Source organism: Drosophila rhopaloa, unplaced genomic scaffold (genome assembly GCF_018152115.1).
Source record: "Drosophila rhopaloa isolate 14029-0021.01 unplaced genomic scaffold, ASM1815211v1 contig_3, whole genome shotgun sequence".
Taxonomy (NCBI): Eukaryota; Metazoa; Arthropoda; class Insecta; order Diptera; family Drosophilidae; genus Drosophila; species Drosophila rhopaloa.
The window spans coordinates 20,704,072-20,721,809 of NW_025335123.1; the positions used below are offsets into that span (position 1 = coordinate 20,704,072).

General features: G+C 41.7%; 3 protein-coding genes across 3 annotated transcripts; all 3 read right to left on the reverse strand.

Moving 5' to 3' along the window:
- Nucleotides 1–1,842: 1,842 nt before the first annotated feature.
- Nucleotides 1,843–2,895, reverse strand: LOC108046074. The gene is made up of 2 exons (XM_044461223.1): nucleotides 2,583–2,895; nucleotides 1,843–2,531 (listed from the first exon to the last, which is right to left on the reverse strand). Exons 1-2 carry the CDS (start codon nucleotides 2,893–2,895, stop codon nucleotides 1,843–1,845), a joined length of 1,002 nt encoding a protein of 333 aa, XP_044317158.1.
- A 7,658-nt stretch (nucleotides 2,896–10,553) lies between these two features.
- Nucleotides 10,554–11,768, reverse strand: LOC108046146 (probable serine/threonine-protein kinase dyrk1). The gene is made up of 2 exons (XM_017125721.2): nucleotides 11,671–11,768; nucleotides 10,554–11,570 (listed from the first exon to the last, which is right to left on the reverse strand). Exons 1-2 carry the CDS (start codon nucleotides 11,750–11,752, stop codon nucleotides 10,684–10,686), a joined length of 969 nt encoding a protein of 322 aa, XP_016981210.1. The 5' UTR covers nucleotides 11,753–11,768; the 3' UTR covers nucleotides 10,554–10,683.
- Nucleotides 11,769–13,260: 1,492 nt separating this feature from the next.
- Nucleotides 13,261–14,007, reverse strand: LOC108046150 (putative uncharacterized protein DDB_G0290521). The gene has a single exon (XM_017125724.2). The coding sequence runs from the start codon at nucleotides 13,976–13,978 to the stop codon at nucleotides 13,358–13,360; it is 621 nt and encodes a 206-aa protein (XP_016981213.1). The 5' UTR covers nucleotides 13,979–14,007; the 3' UTR covers nucleotides 13,261–13,357.
- Nucleotides 14,008–17,738: the final 3,731 nt, after the last annotated feature.

Genomic DNA, 17,738 nt, shown 5'->3' on the forward strand with positions numbered 1-17,738 from the left:
TCTGAAAATCTGCATTCAAAATTTTCATTTTAGCGTTGGTCGACTTTTTGACCCATTTTTATGTTGGTTATTTCTAAGTTTCCGATGATGTGTCAATTGGTGACCCTCAATTGGACTTCTGAACTCCATAACTTCCCCAAATTAAATCCGATTCCAAAGTGGCATACCTCTAAGGACTTGTGATTCGATTCTCTGAAAATCTGCATTCAAAATTTTCATTTTAGCGTTGGTCGACTTTTTGACCCATTTTCATGTTGGTTATTTCTAAGTTTCCGATGATGTGTCAATTGGTGACCCTCAATTGGACTTCTGAACTCCATAACTTCCCCAAATTAAATCCGATTCCAAAGTGGCATACCTCTAAGGACTTGTGATTCGATTCTCTGAAAATCTGCATTCAAAATTTTCATTTTAGCGTTGGTCGACTTTTTGACCCATTTTCATGTTGGTTATTTCTAAGTTTCCGATGATGTGTCAAATGGTGACCCTCAATTGGACTTCTGAACTCCATAACTTCCCCAAATTAAATCCGATTCCAAAGTGGCATACCTCTAAAGACTTGTGATTCGATTCTCTGAAAATCTGCATTCAAAATTTTCATTTTAGCGTTGGTCGACTTTTTGACCCATTTTCAAGTTGGTTATTTCTAAGTTTCCGATGATGTGTCAAATGGTGACCCTCAATTGGACTTCTGAACTCCATAACTTCCCCAAATTTAATCCGATTCCAAAGTGGCATACCTCTAAAGACTTGTGATTCAATTCTCTGAAAATCTGCATTCAAAATTTTCATTTTAGCGTTGGTCGACTTTTTGACCCATTTTCATGTTGGTTATTTATAAGTTTCCGATGATGTGTCAAATGGTGACCCTCAATTGGACTTCTGAACTCCATAACTTCCCCAAATTTAATCCGATTCCAAAGTGGCATACCTCTAAAGACTTGTGATTCGATTCTCTGAAAATCTGCATTCAAAATTTTCATTTTAGCGTTGGTCGACTTTTTGACCCATTTTTATGTTGGTTATTTCTAAGTTTCCGATAATGTGTCAAATGGTGACCCTCAATTGGACTTCTGAACTCCATAACTTCCCCAAATTTAATCCGATTCCAAAGTGGCATACCTCTAAAGACTTGTGATTCGATTCTCTGAAAATCTGCATTCAAAATTTTCATTTTAGCGTTGGTCGACTTTTTGACCCATTTTCATGTTGGTTATTTCTAAGTTTCCGATGATGTGTCAAATGGTGACCCTCAATTGGACTTCTGAACTCCATAACTTTACCAAATATTATCCGATTTCAAAGTGGTATACCTCTAAAGACTTGTGATTCGATTCTCTGAAAATCTGCATTCAAAATTTTTAATTTAACGTTGATCAAATTTTTGACCCAGAGTCCATAACTTTACCAAATTCAAGCTGATAATGCAGTGCAAAATCGACATAGCTTCATTTGTTTTAGTAATATAGGCATGCAAATTAAAATGTAGTCGTTTTGTAATAACTGCAAGGGTATATAAACTTCGGCTTGCCGAAGTGTGCTTCCTTTCTTGTTTTTATAGTTTTTTATGCCATTTAACTCATTTTGAGCGAAGTTATTTATTATTGTTAATTCGAAATTGTTTAGGTATTTTAGCTCTACCATTTTTCCCAGTCAAGTCTGCGATAATTTTTCATGACATTCATATGGCTTATTGGCTTTCCAACGATCAAATTTTGAAGATTGTTCCCACCAACTTGGTTATCCGCAATACTTTTTCATGCAATCTATATTAAGTTTATTGGCTTTCGTATGTGTGGACAAAAAAAAATAGTTAAGTACGGTGGCCATCTGTTCGGGCGATCACTTCCTGAGGTACTGCACCCGGCGGATGTTCTGGATGTTCTGGGCGAGGGACTGCAGGGGGCGTCTCCTGACCACTGGTCGTGGTCTCAGTCGCTGGCCGAGGATTCCGTAGCCCGTCGCCCCGCCTCCGCCGAGCTGGTGGCCCACATCCGGACCATGGCCCCCCACTTCCAGTTCGGGTGCCTGCTCCTCCTCCTCCTGCTCCTCCAGCCGATCGCCCTGCTCCCTGATGGCCGGCACAGGACCACCAGCGGCCAGGTGGCGGTACATCCGCAGCTGCATGGGCACATACCGCACCTCGTTGCCAATGGTGATGGGCACCAGGGGCACTCCGGGTATCCCGGGTATTCCGTTTAGTCCGGGCACTCCAAAGCCGCCATAGTGGCCCAGTTCCCCGCCGTAGAGGGATGCCTCGTCCCAGCCGAATAGCTCCGGATAGGACAGTGCCGATGGTGGGCCGTCGTCTTGGCGCTTCCGGAAGTACTGCATGGGATAGCCGATGGGCGCACGGATGAACTCCGAGGTTCGGGTGCCCGTGGTCGTGGTCGTCGCTGCCGGGACAGCTGTGGCATTGGTCACAATGTTGTTGGTGTTGGTGTTGTTCACACCACCGGATGCCGGGCTGGTGAACACGAACACGGTGGTGCCGCGGTTCAGGAACCGTCCCTCGTTCGCCACCCCTTCCCCTCTTCCCAGCGCACCCCCTCTTCCAAGCGCACCCCCTCTTCCACTCTGACTGCGCTGGACAAGCTGGGCGGGAGTCAGGCCGCTGGTCAGCAGGAGCACCTGCTGCAGTTCCTCCTGCTGTCTGTCCTCTGGTGGTGCCTCCAGGTTGACATAGAGGGTCCGTGGTTCGGGTATCTCCGAGGGGACTCCCTGATCCTGATCCTGATCCTGCTGCGGAAAGTCGAAGCCGCCGGCCAGGTCCTTCCAGGCGGCCAGTGGCCACACATAGGTGGTCGCCTGGCGCGGTGCTGTCCGGGATGGGATTGCGCCCAGAAGGACGACCAGGAGGAGCAGGCAGGTGTGAGACTTCTGTGGAGGCTGCATTTGGCTATGACCCGTGGTGAAAAACTGTGAGTGGACCAGAACGGCTGGCACACTTTTATAGCTCCAGTTTTTAAGGGGCGCCCCTAATGAGTCGCCATTTATCCGCCAGCTTATCACTGATTTTTCGCGATTAAGTCCATTAATCTCAGTTCGTTTCGACTTGTTCTCGACTCGCGGGCCATATCTTTTCTTGGCCTTCTTCGCGTTCTTTTACTTGGCTTATTAGTTTGCCAAAGAGCTGATGTTAATTACACGTGCCCCGGATAAGGAAAATTAATGGGGCAAGTGGAGCCTTTCTCCAGCAGGCAGATTATTCAATAAGTTTTGGGCTTATTTATACATACACACTTTGCTGAACACAAAAAGCAACAGTTGTGCAAAGCGATAAAAGAATGGAAATGACAAAAATGATCTAGATCTGCAGCTTAGGAAATGTACTGTCTAAGTACTAAAACTACACATACCCTTTAAATAATTAAACTAATAAATTGTTCAACTCTTTTTTTCGGGAATCAAATGTTATGTTGTTTCGTTATAGGCATACATATTAAGCAGAATAAAACTCACGCAGGCCAAAAGCCAAAAATTATTGTTGAATATAAGAATTTATAATTCACAAAGTTTTCAAAAACAAAACGAATGCAAGGAGCGATTGCATATACTTTAAGTATATCTAATAATCAATTTTACTCGTTGAATTTCCCAAGGTTCAGCACATGTGATTTTATGATCCGAATAATCATTGGATTCTTGATTCTGGAAATCCCAGTAGAAAAAGTCTATCAATTTTTGGGGCACATACCAGAGAGAGTCAGTTAAAAATATCCGAAGGTCAAATCAAAAGCAAAGAAGATATTTTAAAGGTGAAAGAGGAGCACCTTAAAAATAGAGATAAAAAAATCTCTGACCTTAGAACGCAAATTAATGCGATTGAGAAAACGAAATCAGAACTATCTACTTAGCTTTCTGAATTGCAGAAAACTTATGACATCTTACCTGACTCTTGTCCTAATGGCAGTACCAATTTCGTTTTCCAAATTAAGGTTCCGGATCTTGAACCCTTTAAAGAGTTTTGACTATAAATGTACATTTTTATCTTACGATTATTATTGGATTATATCTAATAGGAACTTAACCCAGTAAGTAAGGAAATAAAACATGAATGCATTTATCTGTCTGTTTATATTCAATTGAATAGTATTTGTTTTCATTGGATAGGTTTAGCAAAAGTATTAAATCTTCCTCGTTTTCTCCGCTTTGGCAGTGTGGCTCAAAGTGGCTGGCCATATGAGCAATATGCATTATATAGTGCATATTCCGGTGAGTTCCTCGTGTCCGCTTTCATTTTGCTTGATGCAAGGCAAATAAATATTCTGTTGCACTTATTTTTCGGGCATTTTCATGCTTGCAATAACTTGGCACCTCGCCCCATCTCTTTCGCGCCGTCACTAGTCGTCTCTTTCTTTTAGTTGGTTGTCTGTCTCTTTCGGTTTGTTTGCGGCCGTGTGTTTGTGTTTGGCCCAATGTGTCAAAGTCAACTTGGTAAAAAGTTTCCTTTTTATTATTTTGTTGGCACTTTTTGAACTGCTTTTGGGCTGCATCTATTTCGTTTTTTGTTGTTTGAATTTTCCATTTCTTCTTATTTTCTGTCTCTTACCTACTTTTCATTTGCTTCTTGTGCTGTTTTTTCTTGGCCAACTATTGCTTCTTCTTGGCCAGATGCTCTAGATATTTTAAGGGCAGTGAAAAATATTTGAGCGTTGCACAAAAAAATTAAATATAAAAAGGAAGTGCCACTTAATGCAGTGAACTATAAGAAAGAGTAATGTATATTATTGGGCAATTAACCGAAGCTTGCATTACTAAATAAATAATTAATTATTTAATGTTAAGGTATTTGAAATCCTACAAATAATAGTTCCCGATTTTGTGTTCAATCTTCTGAGAAAGCCTTGTATATATAATTTATGTAATGGGGCAGTAGTGGGTTAAGCATCCTAGACTATGGTGAGTTGAAAATGTAAGGCCATAAGGCGATTTTAGCGATTTTACTTTTGCCCAACGGCTTTTTTCCGGCAATAAAAATGTAAGTCGATTTTATGTAGCAGGTTTTTAGGATGCTTTTTAAGCGGGCTTAAGGGGGTTTTTCAGGGGGTTTCAGCCAAGAACTCTTTGCGAAGTTGCAGTTGCTTTTTCAAATTTTTTTATTTCCCAAAATTACACGCAAAGTTTCATTTCTCAGGCGATTTTGTTGTCTAAGGTCTGCGAGTCATACGAAAGAGATAGCGAGAGTCAGATGGAAAGGGACAGACATAAAAAGAGCGCAAGAGGGAAAGGGGGCTAAACTGCTCAGAGTTAATGGCATCGTCAAAAAATTGGAAAGGTTTATTTAAATTTCAACTTGTTTCGAAAACGTTTAAAAAGTTTTGCGCTACTAACTGACTGCTGATAACACAGAAGTCTCCCCCCTCCACCACCCTTTCCCGCCCTTTTTCCACCCCCTTAACCCACTTATTTTCCGGCTTCTTTGGCAGCAAAGAAAACTCCCCCACTCCATTTTCCTGTCCTGAGGCCAAGTTAAAACAACTGACAAAAAGTTGTTGCCTCCGAGTGGCAACGAATCAAAGGGGAAATCGGGAAATGGAAAAGCTGGGCCAAAAGCAGGGGCTGGGAAACCAGAGGGAAGCCGTGACAAAATTAGCACGAAATATTTTATTTCTGAGCCAGACAAGTTGGCAATGAAATAAAGGATTCCACAGCGATGGCAAATAAATAGGGATTTTTTTAAATGTATATAAGAATGTTCTTAATAGAATAATTAAGAATACAGATTAAAGAATTTTAAATATTTTTTATTGCGATTCATAAGACAAACCAAAATCATGAACTGTGTTCCATTATTAATTGAAATATTGTTTTAATTCAAACATATTTTATAATAAATATTTATATTATATTTAAATACTTATAAGTAAATTATGAAAATTATCAATGAATGGGTATAATCAAATGTAAATAGAGACTATTTTTTTTACAATCATTATTTTACATTTCAAAACTGTTCTACAAATTTAACAAGTTTATAATAGGATTTTGCTTTAAAAGGAAAATCTTGCAAAAATGTCTTTGCATTAATAAAAGTATATGCTATTTTAAGACGTCTCACTGCCCTTTTGGTGGTTTCTCTCTGTATATTTGGCCTTTCACTTTCATCTCTGGCTTTCCCCCTTTTTCCCCGTTTTCACCACCCCCCTCCCTCGCTTTTTCTGGCTCGCCAATGAATCTGTCAGTTTTTCAAATATCCCCAATGCCATTGTGCAAAGTTTCGAGTGGCAGCCACTAATATTGACAGCGCACAAATGTAGAACAAGGGGGTGGTGCTGCCGCGGGGGTGGTGGTGCCCCGGTGGGTGGTGCTTCGGGTGGTGGTGCTGGGGAAACGTGCCTGAGCACGTCTTCTACTTAACTTTGTTAAACACAAATCCTTTGGGCAAAGAGTTGCTCCGTCCTTCTCTTTGGGCCACCCACACGCATTAGTGGGCGGTGGGTGGTGGTTCTGATTGTGGGTGGAGGTGGGTGGGCAGTGCCCAGGGGGGCGGGGTCGGCGGACAGACCAGCAGACATAATCGCATAAAGATAAAACAGTTTAACAGTCGCAATGAACAAAAGCAACTGATGGTTTTTGGCCGCGAGAGGACAAGACAAAACCATTCAATTGACCTCCTGCTGATTTCCAAGGGCGGTAACGGGCGAGGGGGCGTGGCTTTGGATGGGCGCCTGGTGGGGCCAAAAAACGTAGACCATTCAAACAAAGATGGCCAACGGCGCTCGTCGCGAAAAAATCTGTCAATTATTTAAATCGCCCGGCAAAAATCTTTGCCAGGTTTTCAGTTCAGCAGGGAAAGCCCTCGGGGTGGTCCCAAAAATGGTTATTTATACCATTGTGTGTATAATGAAGGGGCACTGCAGAACATATTTGCATTTAAGTACACTTATAGGTAAAATTGTCTCTCATTTAATGTTTAATTTATGCATAAAGCAGTCGCTCTTAAAAGGTAAGAAAATAAACCTTTGTAATCTTCTTATAAAATAATAATTACCACATTTTATAGTTTATTTTTAATGTTTAAAGTGTACAATATAAGCCCTTTACCAGACATTTCACTGGATAGGCAACCCTGGTCCAGGCTTCTTGGTCAAAAGTCTAAGAGAGGAATCGAAATCGAAACCAAAACCGAAAGCGGCAAAACGCGAAATACGAAATGCGCGCAAATTAAAATAATAAATCCGCCAAATTAAACACGGAACTCGTTAAGGCCGGGCTGTCCGCGGGATAGAAGATGCTTTTGTATCCTGCTGATGGCGGCTTCTTTTGACGTCGTCATTAGCAGCATTTACACGTCGCTCAGGGATAATAAGTAACCGGGCCAAGTGCGAAAATAAGGAAAGCGGAAGAGCGGAGGCAGACGCCTGGGAGGACTGACACAAATTAAACTGAAATTAGTTGCAACTCACTTTGCCCCATCTGCTGGCAAATGGAGGGGGGTCAACCCTGGCTGCTTCCCTTTTACTTTTCCCATTGTCGAGCACCGAAAAATAAGAGCGAAGCGGAAGGACCCGATGACTTGGCTAATGAGAAATGTCTGTTGGGGGAAGCTAGGAAAAAATGCAACAATACGCACTCATACATCGTGATGGCAACCCTATCTAGCAGCGATCGGTCATTTGGCCAGAGTTGCCTACGCATACGTATTGTAGGTTTTCTTTTGCCAATATAATAATTTCAATCTAATATACAATTGTAATCGGTCTAACATGTTTATTTTAAATGTCTCCAAAAAACTTTTGTTCTTAAAATAATTAAATTGATAACAAAAAGCCTTCTGGAACTTAATAATTTAAAGTTCTATTTTGAAAAGAAATATAGAGACATATAAAGTATGGATGTAATTTGAATTATTTAAAGTTCTTGATTGGAGTTCTTTAATCTTTTTATGGGCTCCGTTATTACGGATTATATTTAAATGCTGAGCCCAGATTGTGCTGTCTGAAAGTAAAACTAAATAAGTGATTTTCGCCTTGAAGAAAATGCTTATCCAAATTTCTCCTGACAACTTCTTGATTGACCAACAGGAGGCGCCACACGCGCCTGATCGATGTTAATTGACCGAAAATTGTTTTTGCCGTTGACCGCGACGACGCGGGACTTTAATGTCTTCTGAAGTCGCCGTTTATGACTTGGCCATTGTCCTCGAACACCGCAAGCCCCCTCCCCCCTATCCCCCCGAAATACACCCCCGCCCCCCCTGCGGCGGCTGTTGCTGCTGTTGATGTTGCTGCTGCAGCAACGGCAGTTACTGCAGTTGCAGCTGCGGTTCGTTCGCTCAACTGCCACAGTCAGCGATAAAACCACAAAACAGCAACAGCCATAAGGAGGGGGTGGGTGAAGGGGGCGGAGGGCGGATGGGGGCGTGGCGGTGAGGCGGTGAGGACAGGGGCGTGCGAGAACAATGAGGTGATAAACTTGCAGGCTCAACGCATGACAACGATACCCACCAACAGCAGCAACAACGGCGGCGACAACGTCACATTTTGATGGCTCCTTGGAGAGATGGCAGCCCTCTGCTTAAAGACAGGTACACTCAGAAAATTTAGTAAGCACATAGATAATTTTAACCCTTTTTTGAGATCATTGCATTCTGGGATTATCAAACTTTCCACCAAGAACCATACAAATTAGGCCAGATGATTAAAAATAAGAAGTTAAATATATTTTATTCGCCGATAAACTTGTTTGCCTTAAGAAAACTTTAAGAAGGTAAAAAGATTTATTACCGAAATTGTGTTAATTCGAGAATGCGCAATATCCAAAAATGTATTGTGATACTTTGATTATTTTAGGAAGTAAAATATTGTTTCTTTAATAGAAATTGTTGTCATTTGATCAAAAATGACTTCTAATAAATGTCCAAAAAAAGGTTCAGTTGTGAGAGGGTGGTTTCTGAATTTCAAAAATGTCACAACACTTTATCTCTCAGTGAATATAAGCAAGCCGGCAAGTGCAGCCATCCTTTCTACGCTCGCTGTGTGCATGCAAACAACAAAGGAAAATCAGCAATAGCAGTTGGTTGGGGGCGATGTCATAGTCCGCTCCCTAACCGCCACCCTTACCTCCCCCCTCCCCTACAGTCCCTCTTAACAATTCCTTAACCCCCCACCCCCTCGTTTTGTGTACTGTATTTTTTTTCGCTGCTGCTCTTTAACGTGTTTCAAAAGAAAGTTGGTTGACTTTTGAATGACTTTCTTGGCGCGCTTGGCTCGCAGCACTCTTGTCCCCTCCCTCCCCCTAGCACAACCCCCCCTACAGCCACGCCCCCAACGCCCCCGTGTTGTTGTTTGTTTTATGTGTTAAGTGCGCTGGGCCCAAGCGCGCAAATTTCTTCGTGTAACTGATGCTGACGTTGACATCGCAGCCCCAAGCGACCCCACAATTTTTACCCTCCGAAAAACCCCATATAAATATATATATATATATATATATATACGCTATATATATCTGAATGCAGCGGGGTGTGTGTGCACAGTCGAGTCGAAAATCTAGTTACAATTAAAGTGACAAGCTGGCAACGCCGAAAACAAAGTCGCTACCAAATTCAAACAAATTGCATTCGCTTTGATCGTGCTCAGGCGAGAGTGATTAAAAAAAGGGACAATGGAGGGTGGATTTGGGAAGCTGGATAACAGGGGTTAAATACTAGCTGCTGTTAGTGGCAGTGCTGAATTTAAATTGGCTTGAGGAGTCCTCAGAATGATCCAAAAACGATAAGAAACCGGGATGACCGGCTAAATGCCGATATGGGAAATTAAATTACATGGTGTAAGAATAGGTTGGTCTAAAATACATTCAAAATATATGATGAAGAATATACCAAATTTATTAGCCAAGCAAGGACATGTTTTAAGGATCGATTTGTTCAAACTGTAAGGACTAAATAACAACTAATGACCTAAGATGACCCAGTGCTTTTGGGCATAATATAATAGTTGAAAATGGGATGAAAGTAGGCAGCCTAGTTTTAGTAATTAAAAGCTAGAAATTCGAGTTGCAATTTTTTGGATTTTGGACATCAGAAACCTATTTTTAAAAAGTAATTTTTAAAGGGTTTATTTTACATTGCCGAAATACGACGCACAGTCAAAGGAATGACTGTTTTGTGCAACTGAGAACCTATACAATCTATTTCAGGTCGATTTGGTAATATGTTTTTTTTTTCGGTATACCACGTATTTAAAAATTTTATGACCAGTTCAACGAGGTATAAGATTTTAACTTTTAAAAGTTTGTTTTTCCTTTTAATTGTTTTTTTTACTTACTTGGTCAAAATAAGACCACAAGACTTATAACTCATCTTTCCATTTTATAATTGGATCTAAATTGTGTTCTCGAAGTCTTGGATCTTCTAGAAACCCCGTATTTTAGTTTCAGTAAGTTTAAAGTATTATTCTTGCTTAAGCTGGCCATTCTACCCGTCTCTCTCTAAACCCCCGCTGGCCGTCTCTTTCTTTTCCTGGCCGTGGACTGCACTTGTTTTAATTACTGCCCCGTGTTGATTCCCCAGGACCAAAAAGACCAACTCAAAGTGAATTTTCCATTTGGGCTTTCGTTTGTTTGTTGCTTTCGTTTGTTGTAGCTTTATTCGGTTGTACGGTAGGGGGGCTGTGGGTCGGGAGGGGCTCAGAGGTCGTAGGTTAACCCTTAACCCATGCCAGCTGGCCTTCCTTAACCCATTCAGTTATTGCCGTCGCGAAGGCGTCGTCGCTGTTGCTGCTGCTGTCGATTGAAGTTGCTGTTGGGTCGGCGACGTCGCTGTTGCTGTCGGCGATTTTGCTGCTGTCGCTGGTTGTTGTTGTTGTTGTTGATACGTCTCCTGTTCTGGTTGTTGTTGTTGTTGTTGGGGCGACGACGTCTCTGCTGCTGGCGGTTCCTGTTGTTGTTGCCGTTGCGGTTGCGACGACGTCGCAGGCCGTTGTTGTTGCCATTGCCATTGCCATTGCGGCGACGTTGCTGCAACTTCTGTTGCTGCTGGCGACGGCGACGCTGCTGCTGCAGCCGCTGCTGCTGTTGCTGTTGCTGCGGGCGACGGCGACGCCGGCGATTGTTCTGCTGACCCCTGGGATGGTTGGGTCGCTGCTGCTCGAGGTCCTCCGACTGATCCAGATCCTGGTCCTGGTCCTGCTCCTGATTCGCCTCCTCAACCTTGTCCCCGACCTGCTGCTCCTGCTGCTCCTGCGACTGTTGCTCGCTTTCCGACTGATTCTTTTCGGTGGTGACCTCGACGGCCTCCTCCTTGAGCGGCTTCACGTCGCCCACCCGCACGTTCTTCACCTGGTCGCAGGGCACATCGCTGTAGATCACCACATTGCCGTAGTTGCACACGATCTGATCCGCCTGGCGACCCTCGATGGAGCCAATGGCGCCCCGCTTGTCCTCGATCTCATAGATGTTGCCCGACTTGGTGATGAACCCGGTGACCTGCAGCGGCTTGCTGCCATTCGTTTTGGCCTCCGGCAGATGTACCTTCTTCGGCGGGGCATTCACTATCATGGGTTTCGTGGGCTTCGCCTCCATTTTTGGCGGGGCACTCGTGGAGCTCGTTAGCGGCGCCACCGTTTGACCTTTGGCATGCCAGGAACAAAAAATACACGAAAACGGAAAAAAAAGGGGACACATTTATTAAACTTTCGAGCTACCAGAGTCGATGGCAAAAAAATTTACCGCTCACCAGCGAAAGGTCGCTGGAAAGGGCCGTGGCCCAAAACAGGACCAGGATCATCCCGAATCCCTTGCCGCACATCATCTTAGCTCTTGTTGGCTTCTCGATCGACTGAATCGCTTTCCGGATCGCGATCCCGGGTTATATCAACTCTCTGGCTAACGGCTTTTCGACCAAGATCTTTCCTCGGCCTCTTTCGTCGTGGGATTTTTGCATAATTAACTTCGCGGGTTCAAAGCGTGTCATCTGGAGAATGGGCCAGGGGCGACCCAATTCGCCAGGGAATGCACTGCTCAAAAATATTGCCCTTCATTAAGCTTTGCATTTCTGTTGGAAGAATTCAGACATATTACCCCAAATTTATTGAAACATTTATGGCCATTCAATTTTGCCTAGCTTCCGTTTGTTAAAAACGATAGTAATTATGATTTTCTTACATGATAAAATGAGTTTTTAAACAATTTCAAAGGGTTACATTATGGGAATTCATAACATACAATTTGTTTAAAAATCTTTAATGCTACATATGCCTAAGATAATAGAATTTATTTTCAGTGGACTAGTGCCAATCCCATACTGTCCGCCATCCCCTTCTCATCGAGCAGAGTTCAATGGCTCAAACTAATTAGCATTCATATTTCTTCTTCGATTTTCGCTGCTGTCCAAAAATTCTCGTCTCTTTGCGCTTGATTTTCTCACATGTTGATTATGCAAATTGCTTTCTTGGCCAGCAGCTCGCGTTTTCAAATTGACCTCAAGCCAAACGAGGTTCAAATATGCAGAACAAAATCTGAAACGTGTTTACTCGAAGATCTACGCTGGTCCAATTAAATTTGTAATTTAATGTTAGGCTGGAAAGTTGTGTTATTTCTAAATTATTGTTTATCAATTCGAATTGCCCTTGTACAAGTTGCTGTAACTGCGTAAAACTTGTTGGGCACCAAAACGGGTTTGAATTTTCGATTCTATTTTTGGTTGAGCTTAGCGGAAATATTTAAGAAGTAAATAATAAATCAAATACTTGTTTGCCATGGTGGTATTCTTAGCGCGGATTGTGTACTTTTATTAAATAGAACATAATAATAAATCGACTGCATCAGCAAAAAGAAACCGAAAATAATAAACTAAACTTATGGGAAATAGTTAATACTAAAAAAAAACTTTCACCTCCCACAGATTGTAAACCAGAAACCTATTCACGTTTCGAATGATTTTGTTGACGTATGCAGTGCTAATGTACAAACAAATAATACTGAATTTGATTACAAATCAAATATGTTTGCACTTTCTACTAGTTTTGCTTGATTTGCTGGCTTTGAAAAGGAAAAAAATTGAAAAGCCACAAAGTTGGCTAGCTTTATTCGAATTTTGCAGAAAGCTACTACTTTTTTACGTTCTCTACCCTAATTTTTATACACATATATCTATATATATATATCATAATCTAGCGCAAGTTATGCTTGTAACCAGATATATAATTCTAATAAATGAAATGGTTTGGTTTCAAACTCAACCCATCATTTTATCATACTTGATAAATTATAATCATTCTTGACATTTTCATAACGTAACTCCCAATATAGTTGAACTTTTTAATATAATAACCTTTTTATTAGTTTAATTTTTGTTTCAAAAAAAAAAGTACACTAAAAAGAAAAACATTGGTTTTTAAATATGGAGATGCTGGCTCTAGTTCTTCTGCTTCTGGTTGTAGTTCCGCAGGGCATCGGCCAATTCGGATAGGGCCGATTTCTGGGCCTGCTCCTGCTTGCGCTCCTGCTGCTTCCTCAACTGCTTGCACAGTTTCTTCAACTGCTTGCGCTCTTTCTTCGCCGACTTTTTCTCACCACTGTCGTCTTCTTCAGAAGAGGACGACCCACCGCGCTTCTTCCGGCGGCTCAGCTCGGCACATTGTTGCAGCAGTTTGGCGGCCTCATCGTCGGGTTTTGGAGTAGTTGTGGTGGTGGTGGTGGTGGTGCTGGGAGTGGTGCTAGGAGTGGTGCTAGGAGTGGTGCTAGGAGTGGTACTGGGGGTGGTGCTAGGAGTAGTGCTAGGAGTGGTACTGGGGGTGGTGCTGCTAGTGGTAGTACTGGCAGTTGTGGACTCCGATTTGGGTTTCTCCGTTGTGGTAGTCGTAGTTGTGGTGGTTGTGGTGGACTCCTCGGGCTTGGGCGTGGTGGTGGTGGTGGTGGTGGTGGTGGTGCTGGTCGTGGTTGAGGAGGTGGTGGTGCTGCTGTCCTGCGGTCGGGCCAGAATCGTGGAGCAGGTGGCCAGCAGCAGCAGGCCGAGTAACAAGGTGGCAGCTCGCATTTTCGTCTGATTGGATTTCCCTCGGCACGACAACTAAATGGAGATCATCGCTGGGCGTTTGCTTATATAGACGGCAATTAGCGGTTGCCAGACCCCCTCGCACCCCTCTACAAATGGGGGGCGTCGCGATACGACTGGTTTTTCGGCTGGCGTCTAGAAAAACGTCTATAAATTGTCATTATACATTGAAATTTTTTTTTCAAACATTTCTTTAGTTTTCGGGGGTTTTTTTGGGCACCCTACACAACAAGTCGCAAGGTCTATTGATATCTTATAAAATTTTCAAATTGGTTTTTACTGTGCTGTGTAGATTGTTCATTCTTAAATTGTACCTTTTATACATCTTGATAAATAAAATTATTTGATTTTATTGTATTATTTCTTATTTTGTTTTATTATCAATAGGTTGATTAATCTATTTTGCATTTTATTATTATTTATAGATATAGTTTTATTTATAATAAATAGTTTTATTATAAAATTTTTTTTAGTATAAATTGTTGAACTTAATCGACTAATCGATAATAAGCGTTTCTTTTAATAAAGGGCATCAAACTGAACAATATACAATACGTACCGAGACGGTGTCCAAAAATAGTGTCAATAATCATATGTTTTTTTGTGTGTGTGATTTGCGCTGGTCATTAGCGTATTCTGAGAACTTTCTGGTTTCATAAACAAATTATTTTCGCCTTATCAAGCATTTATATGTTGTACATGGGCTTCACATGCTTATTATATTTTTATTTTCAATACCCTAACTGGGGGTAGTAATAATGTATAATGTATAATAATAATATATAATGTACTTTTTGTTTTAACGATCATGTTGTCATGCGTTCGTTTATTTTCAGATTTGAAGTAGTTTTTTTTTTACTTTTTATAAACATAGATTAAGTCAGCCTATTAAAATAAAATATATATATTCAGAGTATAACTGACTGCGATCTTGTTTTCTTGGGTTTCGTTACGATTTTCCCTTGTTTATACGTTTGCATATGTGAATAAACCTTTTTTTTTTTGCATTGCGGCTCGCTCATAATGCCGCTAATTGTTTATCAATTACACTTGTTAATTGTTTAATGCGACTGCAAAGTGACGTCCGGAGTTGAGGATCGTGAATTGGGGTTGTGAAGGGCGAAAGTGCGAAAGGGGAATGGTGAAAGGGGAAAGGGGAAAGGAGGGCAGGGTCAGAGGTCGGGGGCTATCGTACAAATTGCTACATTTATCCGCACACCTGATGCCCCAACGTCGCCGATTACTTGCTCATTTTTTGCTCGCCGTTTTATTTTTTGTCTGTTTGCAATTTGTACAAGTAATTGAATAAAAAACGTGCAGCAAAAAACAAGTAATTAAAAAAGGACCCGGCAAAGGAGCGTGGGAAGGCTCTGAGGGGGTGGTGGTGGTGCTGGTGGCTGGTGGGTGGTGGGTGGCCTTCGGCGGGTGGACCTCGGTGGGTGGGATCAGCGGCCACCGCGTAATCCATATGCAGCAATTTAAATGCAACAGAGAGAATATGTTAATTGCGTGTGAAACCGCTGCGCGGAGTCTCATCGCCACTTGCTATATTTGCTTTTATTTATTACTTATTATAATTATAATTTATTTGCACTCGTATTTGTTTTATTGAGCTCCTTCAGCTTTTTCGGTTATTTGTATTTCATTAGTTGCATTTTATTTTATTCGCTTTGCTTATGCCAAACAAATAAACTACTGCAAATAGTTTTAATACAATTATAATGCTTTTCATTTAAATATAAGATGAAGAAAAACATATAGGAATATTATACGGAATAAAAACAGCAAATATATTAATTAAATGAATACTTAAAGACTCATAGAATTTTTTAGAAAATCTAAATGTATATATACAAGTTTCTTGTTTATTTAATTAAAACTATATAGAATGATATTGTGAAAAGCTGCATTTATTTAGCAATAACATATTTTAGCCCTCTTGTTTAAAGTTAGCTAAATATTTAAATGTGCACTTTTAATACTGTGATGATTATTAGTTGCACGTCAATAATATGGTGTTGTCCACTTAAGAATCTCAAAATTTTGCTACTGCCGTTTGTTAGGGAAACTTGACAGCTTGGATATCTGATCCCAAGACCCAAATTCCAGGAACTCGAAAGTTCCATAACCATTCAAGTACTGGACAATTACAAAGTCTAACTTTGACTACAGTCAGTGAGGATTTCATTCCGGGAACTTGCAGGATAGCTCCTCCTCGGATTCCGTCATCGCTTGTTGTGGCCCCATTCCTGTCACTTAATGTGCTCCCCCATGGCTTCCCGCCAATGGCCCAACTACTTGCAGATGGATCCCCTTCACTGGCCAGAAATTGTCATCATAAGCGCTGCAATAATGAGGAGCAGCAGGCAGCAGGAACTGGCAGCCAAGTTGACCCAAACGAAGCCAAGTTGCAAAAGTCTCCAAGTCAAGTGCATTTGCAACTTAAGCTCGCCCCCTGTTCCTCTGTCACCCGTTACCTTTTGGCTCAATGCAAACTTTCGCATATTTCGTCGTTTTTGGGCCAGGCAAAATATCACGCATACGCAGATTGCGCATACGCCCTGTGCAACTGCTCAAGTGCGCTGCAAATCGCTGAATGCGGCGAGTCCCAAAATCCGAGACCCAGTTGGGTCACGTCCCAAAACGGGGTCTAAAACCTTTAGAACACCCCGACGAAGGAAAGCCGAGCGGAAAGTCCGAAGGACGATTGGCAGGACGAGCGCAGGCGCCGGCAGAGGCAGCGACGTCGGCAGAGGAAAGCTTAACAGCGCCCTAACAGAGTGGGAACAGTTTTTCCCCACGGCCCACAGCAAAGACAATCAAAGGGTGCACCCCTGTCTTTTCCTTCCATTCGGCGATGCGTGTGGCATGTTCAACAGCCCTTGATGATGCAACAAAAAAAAAAGGTTGAAAATAAGGATAACACTGCATCTTCATGTGATTTTCTTCCGAACATACTACCGCCCCACTCCCCTGCAAAGTGCCAAATGCATTTCAATTGCTTGCAGTTCTCGTTGCACTTCATTAAACTCACTGTCGAAACTCGACAGGCAACAAAAGGGTGGTGTTTTTGGGGGTGTGTAGTGCGGCCACGTGACCTTCACACAGCCACATGTACGCGGGTGCGGGGTGGGTCATCACGTAGTCCCAGGATGAACACAAACAAACGAGATTTTTCTGTCTTGTTTCTCTAAAATTATTTTTGGACAAACATGACCATAAAAAACACTAATTATTGGCGAGGGTGTTTCTTGCGAATAATATTAACTTTGAAACCGTATGTAACAAACTGGTATGATTGCAATAAAAACAATTTAATTTTGGCTAAGTAAGAAAAAAAAACTTTGAAAGTGTGCCTTTAAAAATAAATTTGACCAAATCAACCTGGAATTAATTGTATAGGTTCTCAGCAGCAAAAATTAATTCTTTTGGCTGTGCGTCTTATTTCGGTAAAGTTACAAAAGAAACCCTTAAAAATGTGTGTTTTAAAAATATGTTTTTGATGGCCGAAATCTGAAAAAATGCGACTCGACTTTCGGTTTTTTGATTCAATCCCGAAAAAATAATGATCTCAATCTTGTCGTGTCATACTTCGTTGAATTCGTAACAAAATTGCCAATCCATTGGTAGTCTCAGCTAAAAAATTTTATTTTGGGCATTTGGGAATTGATTGTATAGGTTATCAGCTGCTCAAAACATTCATTCTTTTGGCTGTTTTGGCAAATAAAAAACCATTAAAACT

Excerpts from the sequence above, each read along its gene's own strand:
- LOC108046146 (XM_017125721.2), bottom strand. The coding sequence starts at position 11,752 with ATGATGTGCGGCAAGGGATTCGGGATGATCCTGGTCCTGTTTTGGGCC. Across the intron at positions 11,571-11,670 it reads CGACCTTTCGCTGGTGAGCG|GTCAAACGGTGGCGCCGCTA; the intron begins GTAAATTTTTTT and ends GGCATGCCAAAG.
- LOC108046074 (XM_044461223.1), bottom strand. The coding sequence starts at position 2,895 with ATGCAGCCTCCACAGAAGTCTCACACCTGCCTGCTCCTCCTGGTCGTC. Across the intron at positions 2,532-2,582 it reads CGCCCAGCTTGTCCAGCGCA|GGGAAGGGGTGGCGAACGAG; the intron begins GTCAGAGTGGAA and ends CGCTGGGAAGAG.
- LOC108046150 (XM_017125724.2), bottom strand. The coding sequence starts at position 13,978 with ATGCGAGCTGCCACCTTGTTACTCGGCCTGCTGCTGCTGGCCACCTGC.